Source organism: Hyperoodon ampullatus, assembly GCF_949752795.1.
Source record: "Hyperoodon ampullatus genome assembly, chromosome: 18".
NCBI classification, from domain to species: domain Eukaryota; kingdom Metazoa; phylum Chordata; class Mammalia; order Artiodactyla; family Ziphiidae; genus Hyperoodon; species Hyperoodon ampullatus.
In genome coordinates, this window is record NC_136931.1 from 59,474,489 (window position 1) to 59,493,435 (window position 18,947).

Genomic DNA, 18,947 nt, shown 5'->3' on the forward strand with positions numbered 1-18,947 from the left:
ACCACCCTACGAGGAGAGCACTGACGTCAGTGCCACGCTGCACCCCACCGAAGTTTCTTCTTCACAACTCTGAAGCCCGTCCCACACGTGACAACACATCTTCCTTTCCAGAAACATCCTGCCTTTCAGGCCGGTGTTACCGGTAACAACTGTGTCCTCAGCACGGACGTACCCTAACCGGGTCACGTTCAAGGGCCTGGACAAGCAGCCTGGCCAAGGTGTTCCGCCCGCGCTCCCGGCACATCTGCACCGCAGGCGCGCAGACTCCTCCCGGGTTCCCACCTTCACACATCTGCACGTGCTGTTCCTTCCACCTGGAAGGCCCTTCGTCCCGCTTTCCATCTGTCAACTCCTACTCATCCTTCCTAGACAGAAAAAGCCACCCGCTGAGCCAGTCTCACCCGTCCCTCTGCTCTGTGGCCTCCACAACACCCTGAGTTACCTGTGTCACTACACCAGCAGCGTGACTGTCCGGCTCTGCCTTTGCTTCCCCCCACCCCCACCCCCGGCAGGGCCTGGGCTGGTCCCTCCCTCCCTCTGTGCCCTCAGCCGGCCTCACCTCGCAGAAAGCGGACGGCGTGGTGGCGGCTCCACAGAAGCCTGGCTCCCTGCCCTCCTCACAGCCCGAGACAGCAGGCCGGGGAGCCACGGTCAGGGTCAAGGGAAAGCCCCACTACCCTAGCTTCCCGAGCCCAGGGGGAGAGTCAGAGCCCGTGAGTCTACGAAGCAGGCATGGGGGGGGGGAGGCAGAGAGAGGGAGGGCGAGGGGTGTCCTGGGGAAGGGTCCGCGGGGGAGTGGGCCAGAGGGAAGAGAGTGGGGGTGGGAGCCCGGGGGCTTGGGGGGTCGGGGGGGAAGACACTAAAAAACTACAGGGCGCACCGTGGAATCACGGGAGGTGAGGTGGGGGGAGGCAGGACACGAGGTGAGGGAGGGGAATGTGGAAAAAAGAGACACTGAGGCAGGGGAATGGGCCTGAGAGGGGACGGAAGGGTGGTCTGGAGGGGGAGAGACTAGGAGACTGGGGGGGCTGAGGGGGAGAGACAGGAGACTAGGGGGGCTGAGGGTGGAGAGACTAGGAGACTGGGGGGGCTGAGGGGGAAAGAGTAGGAGACTAGGGGGCTGAGGGGGAAAGAGTAGGAGACTGGGGGGGGCTGAGGGGGAGAGACTAGGAGACTAGGGGGGCTGAGGGGGAAAGAGTAGGAGACTAGGGGGCTGAGGGGGAAAGAGTAGGAGACTGGGGGGGGCTGAGGGGGAGAGACTAGGAGACTGGGGGGGCTGAGGGGGAAAGAGTAGGAGACTAGGGGGCTGAGGGGGAGAGACTAGGAGACTGGGGGGGGCTGAGGGGGAGAGACAGGAGACTAGGGGGGCTGAGGGGGAAAGAGTAGGAGACTAGGGGGGCTGAGGGGGAAAGAGTAGGAGACTAGGGGGGCTGAGGGGGAGAGACTAGGAGACTAGGGGGGCTGAGGGGGAGAGACTAGGAGACTAGGGGGGCTGAGGGGGAAAGAGTAGGAGACTAGGGGGCTGAGGGGGAGAGACTAGGAGACTTGGGGGGCTGAGGGGGAAAGAGTAGGAGACTAGGGGGCTGAGGGGGAAAGAGTAGGAGACTGGGGGGGGCTGAGGGGGAGAGACTAGGAGACTGGGGGGGCTGAGGGGGAAAGAGTAGGAGACTAGGGGGCTGAGGGGGAAAGAGTAGGAGACTGGGGGGGGGCTGAGGGGGAGAGACTAGGAGACTGGGGGGGCTGAGGGGGAAAGAGTAGGAGACTAGGGGGCTGAGGGGGAGAGACTAGGAGACTTGGGGGGCTGAGGGGGAGAGACTAGGAGACTAGGGGGGCTGAGGGGGAGAGACTAGGAGACTTGGGGGGCTGAGGGGGAAAGAGTAGGAGACTAGGGGGGCTGAGGGGGAGAGACTAGGAGACTGGGGGGGCTGAGGGGGAAAGAGTAGGAGACTTGGGGGGCTGAGGGGGAGAGACAGGAGACTAGGGGGGCTGAGGGGGAAAGAGTAGGAGACTAGGGGGGCTGAGGGGGAGAGACTAGGAGACTAGGGGGGCTGAGGGGGAGAGACTAGGAGACTAGGGGGGCTGAGGGGGAAAGAGTAGGAGACTAGGGGGCTGAGGGGGAGAGACTAGGAGACTTGGGGGGCTGAGGGGGAGAGACTAGGAGACTAGGGGGGCTGAGGGGGAAAGAGTAGGAGACTAGGGGGCTGAGGGGGAGAGACTAGGAGACTTGGGGGGCTGAGGGGGAGAGACTAGGAGACTAGGGGGGCTGAGGGGGAGAGACTAGGAGACTTGGGGGGCTGAGGGGGAAAGAGTAGGAGACTAGGGGGCTGAGGGGGAGAGACTAGGAGACTAGGGGGGGCTGAGGGGGAAAGAGTAGGAGACTAGGGGGCTGAGGGGGAGAGACTAGGAGACTAGGGGGGCTGAGGGGGAAAGAGTAGGAGACTAGGGGGCTGAGGGGGAGAGACTAGGAGACTAGGGGGGCTGAGGGGGAGAGACTAGGAGACTAGGGGGGCTGAGGGGGAGAGACTAGGAGACTAGGGGGGCTGAGGGGGAGACAGACAGGAGACTGGGGGGCTGACGGGGTGAGACTAGGAGACTGGGGGGACTGAGGGGGAGAGACTAGGAGACTAGGGGGGCTGAGGGGGAGAGAGACAGGAGACTGGGGGGGCTGAGGGGGAGAGAGACAGGAGACTAGGGGGGCTGAGGGGGAGAGACACTAGGAGACCTGGGGCGCTGAGAGGGAGAGACCGGGGTTGGGGAGCCCCCACGGACGAGGGACAGGGTCCGAAGGAGAAGGGGTGAAGAGACTAGAGGGATACCTGGGCGGGGCACTCGGGGGACGGGAGGGTGACTCGGGTGCTTGGACTGCGGGGAGACTCCCGGTACGGCCCGCTCACCTGCGCGGGGGGGCGGCGGCTCCTCGCACTCGGGGCTCATCGGGGCGCCCCCCCCGCCCCGCCGCCGGCGGCTCCGGCCCCTCCTCAGGGAGCCGGTATGTAGGGGCGGGGGGCGGCGGCGGGGTCTCGCCCTGGTGCCGGGGCTCGCGCAAGCGTCTCGGGCCTACGGGGGCCCTCGCGCGCCGAGTTCCAGAGTTTCGGGGGTCAGCGCCGGCCGCGCGTGGCGGGGGTCCGGGGCCCGCAGGCGAGGTGTCTGAGGGAGGTTGGCGGGGTCGCGAGGCCCGCGTAGGCCCAGGCCCTCAGCTGGGAAATCGCCCCGGTTTCCCCGGCCCGGCGCGCCCCGCGGAAAAGCAAGGGCCGGTCACAGAAGGCGTCCTACTCCGCAGTCCGAACAGGCCGCAGTGCTGAGCAACGGCTGACGGAAGCCAAGGCCCACTTCCTCCACCGCCCCCTTCCCCACACCGGCGAGGCTCCCGGCCTTTGCAGTCGCCTTCAGGGCCTCAAACGCCCGGCTCCGACCGCCACTATCCCACAATCCCCCGAGAACGAAGGCACGCAGGAGGCCCCGCCCTCCCGCCGCCGACTCGTTGCGCAGGTGTGCGGAGGCCACGCGCCCGAGCCCTACAGTGCGCATGCGCGCTGGGCCAGCCGCTGCGGACCACGCCCAGCTAGAATAACTCCGCCGCAGAAGTGCTTGCGCCGGTATGTGCCAACGGTCTCTCCCTGAGTAAGCCCAGGCAACCCAGTGCGCAGGCCCCACTGCACACTAGGGCATCGTTTCTCTGCGACTCCATTCCAAAGTCCACAGGAAATCCTGCTCCTGAATTTCTCTATCCTCTCGCTCCCTTTGGGTATCCACTTGCTCTTCTGTCTCCTCCAGTCACATTCCTGCTTCGGCTCCAGGGTCGGCTCCTGAGCAATCCATCTCGGGTTTTCTCTCCAACCCCGGCCAGGAGCTTTTTGTCCCGCCGCGATCTTTCTCGACGCCTTCCTCCTCTGTGCCTTGGGCTGACTTCAGCCCCACTTCTAGGCCTTTGCCCAGGCCGTGTCTTTACTGTTGCCAGCCGCTGCACAAAGTGTCCTCTAACAACATCGACTGGAAGGGTTCTCCTAGACTTTGTGTCCATGTTCTTTAAGGTCCTATCTTGCTCTGAGCCTCAGTTTCCTCAATTTTCATACCCCTCTCTTGCCATGTTACAGGCCTTCTGTAAGAATCAGCGCTGTAAGTGCGTGTAAGGACTCGGCATTTTTTTAATTTTTTTAACTCGCAGATTTACCTTTTCCATTTCAGGGACATTTTTACTGAATCCTATTCTAGTTGTTTGTTCTCTATTTCAAGGATGTCAGTTATGCATTTGTGCGTAACATCTGTTAGCTTCTCTGTAATTGCTTTAATCTTTGTCATTTCTACCTGCATCTGCTGATTACCACGTCAGTAACTTCATTTTACAGCCGTGTCCCTTCTGCTCCTTGCTATTTCCAGTGTATTTGTTGCATGTGATGTTCTTAGCTACTGCTGAGTGACAGGCAACCACAACCTATCATGCTCACAGCTTAGAGCTGCAGGTGTGAAGGTTGGTGAGGCTGGTTCTGTTCCTTATGTCTCTCATACTCTGGGCACCAATGGACATCCCAGGGCACCATCTCATAAGAAAAGACAGAGGCGCCTCAGATCAAGCCAAACTGTGTTAGCACATTTCAAGTCTCAGGTTGCCTCACATGTGCCACCATCCATTCATTGGTCAAAGCAAGTCACATGGTCAAGCCCAAAGTCATGGGGCAGGCACCTACGCCCCACCCATCATGGGTGAGGAAATGTACTTCTCTCATGGAGGTGCAGAGAGGAAGCAGATATTTGTTGAGCCATCTAATTTATTAATTACCACAGTCCTCAGTTTGTTTCCTTAGGTTTGCCAAGCTTACCTTCTCATCTTTGAGGTCTTGTTTAAAAATGGACACAGGTTACTATTGCTATACAGCTTGAAGCATTTGTGAGGCATTTCCTTCTGTTCCTTGCATCATCTTCAACATGAGCTTCTTTTGTCGTTTGCACAGCATTTTGCTTGCTTTTTCCCCAATACGATTGCATAGTTGCCACACTGTTTTAACGCATAAGCTCAGGAACTGAGGGGCAGGGGGTTGGCCATATTCAATCACCAAATGGAACCTGACAAAGTCCATCTCCAAGAACCTGGGAAGCTACAGGGGCTTAGGACTGAAGTTGGGTCTCCACCTTGTCAGAACTCACAGCTCGACAATGCTGTTCTTTGTATTGGAATTGGAAGGAGCTTCTTAAAGTGTTTGGTGTGGGGGGGGCCTTCCCTGGTGGTGCAGTGGTTAAGAATCTGCCTGCCAACGCAGGGGACATGGGTTCGAGCCCTGGTCTGGGAAGATCCCCATACCACGGAGCAACTAAGCCCGTGCGCCATAACTACTGAGCCTGCACTCTAGAGCCCGTGAGCCACAACTACTGAGCCCACGTGCCACAACTACAGAAGCCCACGCGCCAGAGCCCGTGCTCCACAACAAGAGGAGCCACCGCAATGAGAAGCCCGTGCACTGCAACAAAGAGTAGCCCCCACTCGCCTCAACCAGAGAAAGCCCGCGCGCAGCAATGAAGACCCAACGCAGCCAAAAATAAATAAATAAAATAAATAAATTTATCAAAAAATAAAGTGTTTGGTGGGAACACTCATTCCCCATTGCTCACACTTCCACCTGGAGAAACTTCTATTGCTGTCTCTTTCCTGGCCTCTCCACCCCTTCCAAAGGCTGAGGAATGATTTACTGGATTGGATAGGCACCACGGCTCAGCCCTCCAGCTTCCCTCCTCTTGGAGCCAGCTTGCCCAGCGTTCTGACCTGCTGCCTGCACCCAAGGGGAAGGACTGCACTGCCTATGACCAGACAGACAACCACATCCAATGCTGGGTTAAGTGGCAGCAAGACCAATGCCGCTTTCTCGTATCTGCTCTAAAAGTGATACAGATTATATGTTGTGACACACGTTATATGTTATCTCCAATTCTCGGATCCTGTAGCTACCTTTCGATTTATCCTGAATTTGGGAAGGGGAGTGAAAAAATAACCATTCCCTCCCGTACAATTCCACAGGACAGGAATTAGTCTGGCATTAAATGGGTCTAGGAAACCAGGATACAGGGAGGAGGGGCACAGCTTTGGAATTGGCCCAGGACTAAATTTTGGCTATGAACTTGGCCACGGATCAACCACCCTGGGCTCAGCTTCCTCGTCTGAAATATACCACCGGTCAGGACTCTCGGTTGTAAAGGAAAGCTCCTTTGACTAAACTGAAAAGGAATTTATTAAAGGAGGCGAGGCAGTTTCCCTCTGTCCCCACTCGCCCCCCCCCCCCAATCTCGAAGAAGGCTGGAGAAAAGGCTTAGCGCTTTCCTGTCGGGACAAAGCCCACGCCCAACCACAGCCTGCCCCAGGTACCCAGCGTGACCACTAGCCCTGGCGCGGGCAGTACAGTGGGACCTCCAGCACGTGCTCCCCATTCTCTGGCCGCGGCTCGCGAGCGGGTGCACGGCGAGCTCTGATTGAAGGAGCTGAAGCCACGTGATGACACCCCCCCCCCCCCCCGCACGTCCTGCCGGGAAAGAACTTGGCTTCCGCCTTAGGCTCAGCAGCGCGGGTGTCTAACATTGAGAGTCCTCAAACAGAGGAGTAGTTACAGAGACGGTGGGGGCCAAAGAGGAGGAATATCCCACACATTCCTTCTCCAGAGAGGCCAGGAGGATGAAAGAAGACAATAGCTCTGGACTTTAGATAGCAACACTTTTATTATTCCCAGGTTCCGTCCGCTGGTGTTCCCTCCACGGCTCCCCACATCCCCTAATATCGTGCCCCTCCTCCCCAACCAAGGCACTCTCCAGGGGAGGTGACAAAGGTGGCAGTGAAGGAGGTGGTGGAGGAGAAACACCTTTACTGGAAGACCAGTGTGGACACGAGAAGGGGGAATGCAGTGAGAGTGCGCGAGAGGTGGGGTCCAAGGAGCCAGTGCCTTTTTCAGCGCCCCTCCTGAGGGCTGAGAAGAGATGGGCTGACACGCCCCGGCACCAACAAGGCCCTGGTCTCCTTTGGGAGAGGGACTCGTGGGTGAGGGGAAGTCAGGAGGCCTGGGGTTCCCATAAAGAGAGGGGGAGAAGCCACCGGGTTTCACCGATCCATGCTGTCGTCCGTCGGGGTGGAGAAACAGGTCTGCAGCAACTTTTCGCAGAACTCCAGCTCCTCCTGGATTGGGGTATGAGATTGGGAGCCCTGAGTGCAGAGGCCACCCACTGCCTTCACCAGCTTTGCCCGCAGAAACGGCTCCTCTTCCCTCCCACCCACCACCCCAGAAGCTTCCTGTCTCACCCCACTGGTCTGTCCTCACATCAGCCCCCTCCAGCTTTTCCTAACTCCCAGAAACGACCAACCTCGATTAATCCCTACTTAAAACCCCTTCCATGGATACAAACTCCAGAGACCAAGAAAGAAGCACTGATAGATTGGACCACATAAACATAAAAGGTATCTGCATAGCAGAAAGATGCCAGAAACAAAAGTGAAAGAAAAACAACAATTTGGGGTGAAAAATATTTGTAACTCATCACAAACGGCTAACATACTTAATGCTTCAAGAGCTTTAATGGGGGCTTCCCTGGTGACGCAGTGGTTAAGAATCCGCCTGCCAATGCAGGGGACACGGGTTCGAGCCCTGGTCTGGGAAGATCCCACATACCACGGAGCAACTAAGCCCGTGCGCCACAACTACTGAGACTGCGCTCTAGAGCCCGTGAGCCACAATTACTGAAGCCCACGCGCCACAGCTACTGAAGCCTGCACACCTACAGCCTGTGCTCTGCAACAAGAGAAGCCACCGCAATGAGGAGCCCGCGCACCACAACGAAAAGTAGCCCCCGCTCGCCACAACTAGAGAAAGCCCGCAGGCAGCAACGAAGACCCAATGCAGCCAAAAATAATTAATTAATTAATTAATTAATTTTAAAAAATAAAGCTTTAATGAATCAGTTGCAAAACCACCACCCATTAGATAAATGGGCAAAGGATATGAATGAGTAGTTCACAAAAAAAGGAAAAAGATGCCCAACTTCACTCATGCAAACATAAACATAAACTGGACTGGAATACTGCTTTTCACCAATAAGCTTGAAGAAAGGTCAAATGGCTTGAGGAAAAAGCTTGAAGAAAGGTCAAATGTCTTGAGGCACCCTATCCTGGCCAGGATGTGGGAAAGTTGAGCACCCTCATGGCTGCAGTGTCGACTGGTTCAACATCTATGGAGAACAACTTGGCAACAGCTAAGGACGTGGCACTTAAACCCTGTAACTTCATCTTTAACCTATCTTAACCCAGCCTTTCCCTTTCTAGAAATTGTTCTATAGACATACTCCTAAAGTTACATGTGTAAAAGGTTATTCTTTTAGCAGAGTTGATAGTAGTGAAAGAGTGGAAACAAACTCCAAGAGGATAGAGCCATAGGCAACGACAGGAAACACACTCGTGGGTATGTTATGAAAGGGAATACGGCAAGAGCAGAACAGTGGTCAGAATAGGCTGAATTTACACAAAATGAAGAGAGGAAGAGGAAAAGAACTGATGTGTACACTTCCTTGTATGTGCACAGACTATCTTAGGAAGGCCACAGGAAGAACTGGGTGGACAGGAATAGGGGTAGGAGGGAGACTTTTCACTGTTTATCCTCTCGTGCATCTTGAATTTTGAACCACATGACTATGGGGCCTAAAGCACCAATGTAATTTAATTTAACTCTACAAAGGGCCCACAAAAATACCTACAAAAGAGGACTGGCTAAATCATGATGTAGTCACTTTAGAGAATACTATGCAATTATAATATTGAATTACACTAAAATTAAAGCACACCTCTATTTACATATCTGGAAAGAGTTCTAAGACACATGGGGAGAAAGAAGGCCGTGTGAAAACAGAGGCAGAAATCGGAGTGACGGATGTATCCATAAGCCAAGGAACGTCAAGGACTGCCAGCAACTACTAGAAGCTGGAAGAGGCAAGGAAAGATTCCTCCCTAGAACCTTCAGAGGGAGCCCGGTCTTGCTGACACCTTGATTTCAGACTTCTGTCCCCCAGAACTGTGAGAGAATACATTTCTGTGTTAAGCCACCCAGTGTGTGGTACTCTGTTACAGCAGCTCTAGGAAACAACTGCACCACCTCACCTAAAACATCACAGCCCACCATTCTCTAACCCCTCACTGGTTTAATTTTTCCTCACTGTAGTTCTAACTTCCTCATGTCATATTATACACAACAGTATATGTTAAATTATATAGATACATATTACACGTGTGTGTATAGATATGTATCTGTAAATATGTATTTGTGTATATGTTTGTCTACATTTTTATCTGTTACCCCATGAGCCCCGTGAGAAACAAGGCTGTATCCCTTTGCTCCCCACCAAATCTCCAGGGCTCAGGTTGGGACCTGGCACATGGGTGACCTGCCCCTGATGGAAAAATGAAGGTTTCCACAGTTGTATACATATGTAAAACTTCTCACATGGCACACTTTCAATATAGGTAAATTATACCTCAATAAAGCTGTTAAAATTTGTTTTGAAAACAAAAAAAAGGCACGTTGGCCGGTTCACACAAGGCTTCCCTCACCAGGTTGGTCTCATGGTCTGGTACCAGGATCTGGCACACCACAGGCTCAGGGAACAAACACATGGATGCATCAAGCAAGGATGGCTAAAACCACAGGCCGGACGAGGGCCAGGGCTTCCCCTGCCCCCCACGGGCACAAGTCTCCACGGGTTCCTGTGACAAGGTCAGGGGGTGAGCACCTGGGGGCAGGCACTGTGCCTCTCCCAGTCACCCCCGCTCCTCACACCCAGTGCCCAGCACCCTTCTGTAAACACCTGATGGTGTCCACAGAGGAATGATCTCAGCAGAATGGAAGTCCCAAGAAGCTGGCACGTTTGCTGTGTCCAGCTTTGCTGAAGCACCAGCGTCTGGGCGGTACTATAACGGCTGGATAAATTACTTAAATAAAGTTAACTAAATCACTTAATCCTTTAAATAATTAAATAACTACTGAATATGTAATTAGTTGTTCTTTATCACTTATTTGTTACTTATCTATTTAAATATCTGAGTTGTTACTTATCACTTGTTACTCAATATCTATATAATTATTATCTAATGAGTTGTTATCAGTTATTTACTTATCTATTTAACTATTTAGTGAGTTATTTATTGCTTGTTATTTATCACTTGTTACCCTTTATCTAATTAAATAGCTAATGAGTTGTTATTTATCACATATTACTTACCTATTTAATCAAATATTTAATTTGTTGCTATTTATCATTTACTTATTTATCAATCTAATAAATACTTAAATATTTGAATGATATGATGTAAACAACAATATTAAATAATTTGGATAATAATTAGATGAGTTTGGGGGAATTCCCTGGCGGTCCAGTGGTTAGGACTCCATGCTTCCACTTCAGGGGTTACAGGTTCCATCCCCGCTTGGGGAACTAAGATCCCGCAAGCTGTGAGTCATGGCCAAAAAAAAAAAAAAAAAAAAAAAAAAAATTAAATGAATTCGTTAACTCTTTAACTCTCAAAACCCCGAGCTTCTGGTTCTCCTTGCAATCCCCCTGGTGTTAACACAGCACGAGTCACATGGGGGGGCAATAAATGTTTGCTAAATGACGACTAGAGAAACACATGAATCGCAAAGCGGATGTAAACAAAAGCGTGGGCGAAGACCACAGAGACCCAGAAGGCAGGCACCAGGCTGGCCCCGCCCACAAAACACAGCCGGGTCCCCTGGGGCAGCGCCCCCGCCCCACCCCCATCAGCAGTACCTGGTACTCCTCGTGCTGCTGCAGCAGCTGGCACCTGTGCCGCAGAAGCTCCTCCAGGCCCAGCTCGGGCTCCCGGCACTCGCGCACACCCTGGGGGAAGTCCGTCACCAAGCTGCGGGGACAGGAGAAAGTCCTTGGGACCTCGCTCTGCACAGCACCCCAAACCACGGGAGCCTGGGCAAGCCGCTCCCCCACACTGGGCCTCAGTTTCCCCACCTGCAACGTGGACTTCACTCCTGTCCCCGCCCCAGCCCAGGGACTTTGATGAGACTTGTACAAAACAGGGCACTCAGCACAGTGCCTGGCCTGGAGCCGACTCCACACGTGAGGGCTGCTGCCTGCTTGTCCAGCTGCTCCATTCCGCCGTGTTTTAAGAGTCTAATCTGCTTGTACTTTGTGTGGGGGATGGGGGAGTATGAGTGTAAGAAAGACTCTCCCCCTCCTCCCCAGGCTGCTGCGGCAGCCCCCAAAGCTGAGGAAACTGAGGCTCAGGGAGGGCCAGCACCGTGGTTCCTGCTCCTCTCTGACCCTAAACTCTTTAGCCCCCACGGTGGGGCCGGTCCTTTTGGGCCCCAGCGCACCTGCACAGGGCTCCAAGCACGTGCTCATGGAAGGGGCTGTGTTCTGTCCGGACGAGGGCCACCAGTTGCTGGACCATGCCCATGGAGCACAGGGTCCCTGCGGAAGGGCCACGGGGTCAGAGGGGCAGTCCCTTCCCCTGTGCACTCCCCGCCAGGAACCATCCCAGCTCCCTGCCCTGGCCACCCCACCTTTGTGTTCAGGGTGGCCCACCAGCAGGTTCTGCAGCAGGAATGCGGACTTGACCTTGAGCTTTTGCACCTGCTGCTGCATGGCCCGCATCAACACAGAGAAGCCGTCCAGGCGGAGGAACTGCAGCAGCCCAGCCTCCTGCTCCCGGACCAGGCCTGGGGAGGGGGAAAGGCAGGGCCTTGAGGTGACAGTCACCACTGCCACCATTATCATCACCATTATCTCACCATCACCATCATCACCACCATCATTACTGTCATCACCCACCATCATCACCACCAATATCATCATCATTACCATCATCACCACTACCATCACCACCATAAACACCACAATCATCACCATCAAGACCATCACCTTCATCACCATCATCATCACCAATATCGTCATCAGTATCATCACCATCCTTATCATCACCATCTTCATCATCATCGATTTCTATGGGTCCGTGCTTCGCAAGCATTACCTTTAAGTATTTTTAATTTAGGGACTTCCCTGGTGGTGCAGTGGTTAAGAATCCGCCTGCCAATGCAGGGGACATGGGTTCGAGCCCTGGTCTGGGAAGATCCCACATGCTGCAGAGCAACTAAGTCCCTGTGCCACAACTACTGAGCCTGCGCTCTAGAGCCCGCGAGCCACAGCTACTGAAGCCTGAGCGCCTAGAGCCCATGCTCTGCAACGAGAGGCCACCGCAATGAGAAGTCTGTGCACCGCAAGGAAGAGTAGCCCCTGCTCGCCGCAACTAGAGAAAGCCCGTGCGCAGCAACAAAGACCCAACGCAGCCAAAAATAAAAATAAATAAAATAAATAAATTTTTAAAATAAATAAATAAAAATAAAAGGCCTCAGCCATAAGAAAAAAATGAAATTTTGTCATTTGCAACAACATGGATGGACTTGGAGGTATTATGCTCAGTGAAATGTCAGAGAGAGAAAGACAAATATGGTATGTTATCACTTATATGTGGAATCTAAAAAATAAAACAAACTACTGAGGGACTTCCCTGGTGGCGCAGTGGTTAAGACTCCACGCTCCCCATGCAGGGGGCCCGGGTTCGATCCCTTGTCAGGGAACTAGATCCCACACGCATGCTGCAACTAAGAGTTCGCATGCCACAACTAAGAAGGCTGCCTGCCACAACTAAGACCCGGCACAATCAACCAACCAAATAAATAAATAAATAAAATATTTTTTAAAAAATAAAATAAAACAAACTATTGAATATAACAAAAACGAAGCAGACTCACAGATGTAGAGAACAAACTAGTGGTTACCAGTGCGGAGAGGGAAGCGGGGAGGGACAAGACAGGGGTGGGTTTTAAGAGGTACCAAAAAAGAGGAAAAAAAAAAGATTAAGGGCATTGAATTGATAGTTCCTGTAGCTCCTGCCTGGCATCCTGGATTGCATTCTCTGGGAGAAGCTGACTGCCCAGCTTGAGTTGTGATGACACTCAAGCAGCCCCCGAGAGGACCCCCCCCATGACAAGGAGTGATCGGGGCCCCAAATGTCAACAGTGCCAAGACTGAGAGCCCTGAGGGGCCTAAAAGCACTCAAGCTGGGCCTCGTCCCGTGTTGTGAGGCTCTGGCTCTCTGACCAGCGGCAGGTGTGGCAAGGTCACCGCTCTGTTCCCAGCACCCAGCAGAGCCCCGGCAGGTACTGGGGATAAACGAACACACGAGGCCCCTCTCCCTCTGCCCCAAAGCAGATCCGGAAGCTGGCACTGGCCCTAGGGACCCGAGCCCCTCCCCGGCAGCCCCCGGGACACTCACAGGAGATGGCGAAGAGGGCCTTGACGCGCACAGCATCGCAGGGGTCCCGATCCAGCAGGCGCAGCAGCTTGCGCAGTGCGCCGAGGCCCAGCACCTGCTCCTGGATGGCTGCCACGTTCTGGCTGCACGTGCCGATGAGCTGCGCCGCCCGCCACCGCAGCCCCACAGGCCCCGCCTCCAGGTAGCGGCCCACCAGCAGGTGCATGCCGGACAGCTGGCAGAAGTCTGTGTGGATAGAGGGGAGCAGACAGGCCAGGTGTGACGGGCTGAGCTGTGTCCCCCCAGACTTACATTGAAGCCCTAACCCCCGGGGCCTCAAAATATGTCTCTACCTGGAGACAGGGCTTTAAAGAGGTGATGAAAGTGAAATGGTGTCATGGGATGGGGCCCTAATCCAAGATGACTTGGGCCCTTATAAAAAAGAGGAGATTAGGACACAGACATGCACAGAGGGATGACCACATGAGGACGGAGCAAGAAGGCCTCCATATACAAGCCAAGGAGAGGGGCCTCAGAAGAAATCAACCCTCGGACTTCGAGCCTCCAGGACTGCGAGAGAAGAGCTTTCTGTTGTTTAAGTCCCCAGTCTGTGGTGCTTTGTTACGGCAGCCCACCTGGACAAATACACCAGGTGAGGCTGAGGGGAGCCTGCCTCCAAGGGCTGGCTCTCCCCAAGCACCCAACTGGGGGTCTGTCCAAGGCCAGCGTGTCTCAACAATGTCAGCATTTGGAGGGTCAGGGTCCCAGGCTCCAGCCCACTAAATGCCAGTTCTGACCCCCAGTCTTTGTGACAATCAGAACATCCCCTGTGGGAGAAGAACACACCACACCAGACGTCCGCAAACTATAGCCTACCACCTGTTTTCTGTATTGGTGAGCTTGGCGGTTCTTCAAAAACTTAAATACAGAGTTACCCTGTGACAACTCTTACATATATATCTAAAAGCATCGAAAGCAGAAACTTGAACACATGCTTGTACACCAGTGTTCACAGCAGCATTATTTACTATAACCAAAGAGGGAAGTGACCCAAATGCCCATCAACTGATGAACGAATAAACAACATGTAGCCCATCCATACACTGGCGTCTCAGTCAGCCACAAAAAGTAATAAAGTTCTGATACAGCTACGACATGGAAGAACCCTGAAAACATCACCTTCAGTGAAGGAGGCCAGTCACAAAAGGTGACATATTCTACCATTCCATGTACCTAAAATGTCTAGAACAGACAAATCCACACCAACAATGAGCACACCACACCCCTCCACGTGGAAGTGACCACTCATCCTTCTATTGGCTTCTCGGCATTTAGAATAAAGCCCACAGCACCAACTTTGGCCCGTGAGCCCCTGTATGCCCAGCCTCACTCCCCAGCCCTCGCCCCTCACTCACTCCGCTCTGCTGGCTTCACTGCTGTTCCCACACAGGCCAGGCAGGTTCCCACCTCAGGGCCTTTGCACTGGTCATTCCCTCTACCTGGAATGCTTCTTCCAGAGCTACTCCCATGACTCACGCCCTCACTTCAGGTCTCTGATCAAATGTCACTCCTCGGGAAGGCCTTCTCTGACTACCCCATCCAGGACCACCTCCTGTCTCTTACTCTAGGGAGTAGCAATGGACTCCCAGCAGACTAGGGTGAAATGGTCAGTCCCAGAGAGCATCAGGGAGGTGGTGGACTGAACCTGGCGCCATCACTGCTCCTGATGGCAAGCGGACCAAGCAGGGAGGGACAGGGCAGTCTCACCTGGGGCCTGAGTCGGAGCCAGACTGGAGGGGTGAGGCTGGGAGGCTGGGAGGAGGCTGGTTGTGTGGTCCCTGAGACAAAGGACAAGGGCTGGGCTGCAGCAGGACCCAGGGCTTAGGAGGAGGAGGCAAGAGACAGAAGGGAGACCAGAAGGCAGAAGGGACAGGACTCTGGAGGCTGGGGGCAGGTGGGAGCGGGCCTGGCTGTACCTGCAGCGTTGTCCATGTTCTCACACAGGTCGGCCAGCAGCTCCAGGGCCCCCTCGCGCTCTTGCTGGTCAGCGGCCAGTTCAGCCTCACCCGCTGAGGGGGGCGTGGGCTGGGACAGCACTCGGAGGCAGTTCTTCATCTGCTCCACCTCTTCCCGCTGGCCCCGGAAGGCAGCCGACATGGCCTCCTGCAGCCACTGGCGCCTCTGGCGGGTGAGGCGGAGCGGGAGGGTGGGGGAAAGAAGCAAACTCATCAATAATCAACTCAGGAATAACGGTCATTAATAACAACAGCCAACATCTGAGAGCTGAGTGTCCTTCACTCAACACATACGTACTGGGCACCTTCTCTACTGACAGACTCGCTTCTAGACGCTAGATCTATGGAGAGACTGGCTGTGGGGCGTGAGAGAAAAAGAGGGGTCAGGGACACCTAGGTCTTTGTCCTGAACAACTAGAAGGAGATGGGGAAGACTGCAAGAGAAGCAGCTGTGGAGTGAGAGGAGTAGAGATTAGAGCTCATTTTTGAACTTGTTAAGTTTGAGGGATCCATGACACACCCAAGGCCAAATACTGAGTATGCTGCCTGAAGTTCAGGGAGGAGGTCCAGCCTTGATCTCAACCTCGAGGATTTCTCAACCTCGACTCTGCTGACACTCTGAGCTGGACTGTTCTGCGGTGGGGGTCGTCCTGTGCACTGTAGGGTGCTGAGCAGCATCCCTGGCCTCCACCCACCAGATGCCAGTAGCACTGCCCCCACCTCCCATTCCCCCCAACCCCACCAATTTGCAACAACAAGAAATGTTTCCACCCATTGCCAAACGTGGTTAAAACTGACCCCCCCAGGAGAGCACCACTGGCCTAGAGATATAAATTTGAGAATCATCAGAGGAAAACGTCAACATGAGATCACACAGGAAGTGAGGGTAGAAGAGAGAGTCCTGGTGTGCTCCATGGTTAAGAGGCTGGGGAGGGCTTCCCTGGTGGCGCAGTGGTTGAGAGTCCGCCTGCCGATGCAGGGGACACGGGTTTGTACCCCAGTCCGGGAGGATCCCACACGCCGCGGAGCGGCTGGGCCCGAGTCATGGCCGCTGAGCCTGCACGTCTGGAGCCTGTGCTCCGCAACGGGAGAGGCCACAACAGTGAGAGGCCCGCGTGCCACAAAAAAAAAAAAAAAGAAAAAAGAAAACACATTCAAATATCAGTAATCACAATAACTAAGAATAAATTTACATATATAAAAAAAAAAGAGGCTGGGGAATGAGGATGAACCAACAGAGGAGACAGGGAAGAAGAGCCAGTGAGTGGGATGAAAAGCAGAAAAGCATGTTGTTCCAGATGCCAAATGAAGAAAGAACGCAAGGGGAGGGTGTAGTAATCAAATGCTGCTAGTAGGTCAAACAAGATGAGCACTGAGAACTGGCCGCTGGATTTTTGCTTTTTGGCCAGGCTCTGTGGTCACTGTCCTGGATAAATTTGGGCAAGATGTTAATCTTTCCATGCCTGTTGCCTACCTCATGGTCCCAGACGTTCAATGACATCATGGATGTAACTGAATTAGCACCATATTTTGTATACTGTAATTGTCATCGCTAACTAAACATCATGTATAACAAATATTGCTATTAATCTCCAAAATAACCTTCCATGGTTAAGGATTACTGTTATTCCCACTTCACAGATGAGAAAATGGAGGCACGGAAAAGTGCGACTTGCCCAGGGTCACATAGTCAGCCATCCACAAAGCCTTAAGTCAAACCTAAGAGGTCTGTCCACAGAGCCTGTGTTCTTAATGAGAATATCTTGCTGCTTTCAGGAGCACGACCTATGTGCCAGGTGCTGTGTTGAGCCCTACTTCAACTGGAACCTCAGAACTACCCTGTGAAGTACCACTGTTATTCTTAGCATCAACATCAACTTTCAACTAAAGAACCCGGTGCTCAGAAACATGAAGTGATATACCCAAGGTCACACAGCTGTGTGATGCTGAATCCACGACTGTCTGGCTCTGAAGAGCCCTTGCTTTTTCTTTTAAGCATAAGACTCTCTGCCTCCCAGCACAGTGCAGGGATCCAGGGATCTGACCGTCAGTCTACAATAACCCTATCGAGCACAAATACAGTCTACTATGCCTTCACAGCGGGACTCCCGCCCCTTCCCAGATATCTGTCCCCACGTCCCTCACCCCAGCTTCTTGGGTCCCCACCCTTTACCTCCTCACTCATGGGTTCTGGAGGGGGGTCTGGCTCTTCAGAGCCCGCCGTGATGGCCATCTGCAGCAGGCCTTGGAGGTTTCGCGGTGGCGGGGGATTGCCGGAGCCGCCCGCGGAGGAGCCGCTGCCCCCTGACGAGCAACCCTGGGAGGCTGGGGGCAGCGCCAGGGGAAGGCGACTGCTCCCGGAGCCTTGGTTCGCCATGGGCTGTTTGCAAAGAAGGGAAGAATGTGTTGGGGTAGGGGATGGTCCCCGGTGAGGTAGCTCTGGCGTCCTGGCGGGTCGATTCCTGGGGGTCTGCTGATAAAGTGGCGTTTTAGGGGAGCTCCGCCGCCCCCCATGACCCCAAACCACTCTGCCCACACCCCCTTTAACCACAGCCCTCTTTTCTTCCCTCATACCAACAGGACCCTTCCCCAAAGTCACAAGTCCCTCCTTCCTCCCTAGCAACAGGCCCCACCTACTCTCCCTAGCAACCCCCTCCTCCATTTCCACTGCAGTCCTTCCCGTCTCTTAGCAACCCCACTGCCCAGCCTTCAGAGCAACAAGCCCTCCCTGTAGTCTTCTTAGCAACAAGTCTCCTCCCTCCTCTCCGAAGAGGGGAGCTTGAGCGGGGCGGACCTCACCTTCCCGGGCCTCGTGTCGCCGCCGCTACTAAAGGCAAACCCGCCCGCACCTGACTAGGCTGGGCGCCGCCATATTGACCGGAAATAGTCACGGTCTCGCCCGGAAGTTCCCCTAGCAGCCACCCAACTAAGGGCCGTACCTGGGCGTGAGGCTACTTCTCCCGGTTCTTAAGTCTTTCCCACCTGGCGGGATACTTCGCTCGGCCCGGCCCCTCACCTAGGCCACGCCCCTCGCGCTCACGCTTTGTGTAAGCCCCGCCCCCTGCCCGGATCCCGCCCCTAATGAGCCCCTCCTCCTCATTGCAAGCTCCACCCTGCCCTAGAGTAGACCCCGCCCCCCGGTCTGGCTCCGCCTTGGCTAGACCCCGTCCACACCACGCACCCTGTCCCAGTTCTAAACTCTGCCCCTCGCCGCCACTTAAGGCTCCGCCCCTGTTCTAGGCCTTTCGCCCTCTCCCAGCTAAACCCCGCCCCCGTGCCCGTGCACCCGCCGCTCCCCGTTAAGCCCCGCCCTCTTCCTGGCCCCGCCCCACCCCGTGGTTGCCTGTAGCGAAGGTCCCAGCACACTCGGGGCATTTTCCCCTGCACCTGGGCCCCGATTCCGTCTTTTACTGGAGCCCTGGGTTCTCAACACTAATACCTGACCCAGGCAGAGTTTGGCCTGTCCCACCGCCTTCTTGGCCTCAATTTCCCCTTTCGTCATAGGAGGCTGCCCGTTACCCCCACCTGCAGCACCTGTGCGGACCTCTCTTATCCTCCAGCGTCTCCCTCGTGGAATCGTCCCTGAGTCCTCCTGCCAGGTGCAAAGGAGGTGATTCTTGAAGCCTGGA

At 54.5% G+C, this 18,947-nt stretch overlaps 1 protein-coding gene across 2 annotated transcripts; it reads right to left on the minus strand.

Annotated features, from left to right (window-relative positions):
• Positions 1-6,686: 6,686 nt before the first annotated feature.
• Positions 6,687-18,171, minus strand: HSPBP1 (HSPA (Hsp70) binding protein 1). Of its 2 annotated transcripts, none has more exons than XM_079723946.1 (8): positions 18,118-18,171; positions 17,492-17,788; positions 15,280-15,484; positions 13,325-13,549; positions 11,553-11,708; positions 11,364-11,460; positions 10,783-10,894; positions 6,687-7,150 (listed from the first exon to the last, which is right to left on the minus strand). In XM_079723946.1, the coding sequence occupies exons 2-8, from the start codon at positions 17,693-17,695 to the stop codon at positions 7,076-7,078; spliced, it is 1,074 nt and encodes a 357-aa protein (XP_079580072.1). In that variant the 5' UTR covers positions 17,696-17,788; positions 18,118-18,171; the 3' UTR covers positions 6,687-7,075. The 2 variants fall into 2 exon arrangements, 1 of the variants encoding a protein (XP_079580072.1); XR_013811388.1 differs by having other exon boundaries at positions 7,113-7,150; positions 11,575-11,708.
• Positions 18,172-18,947: the final 776 nt, after the last annotated feature.

Coding starts and splice junctions, on each gene's coding strand:
- HSPBP1 (XM_079723946.1), bottom strand. CDS start 17,695: ATGGCGAACCAAGGCTCCGGGAGCAGTCGCCTTCCCCTGGCGCTGCCC. Junction 13,550..15,279: donor GAACATGGACAACGCTGCAG/GTACAGCCAGGC, acceptor CTATCCACACAG/ACTTCTGCCAGCTGTCCGGC. Junction 11,709..13,324: donor GGCCCTCTTCGCCATCTCCT/GTGAGTGTCCCG, acceptor CCCCCTCCCCAG/GCCTGGTCCGGGAGCAGGAG.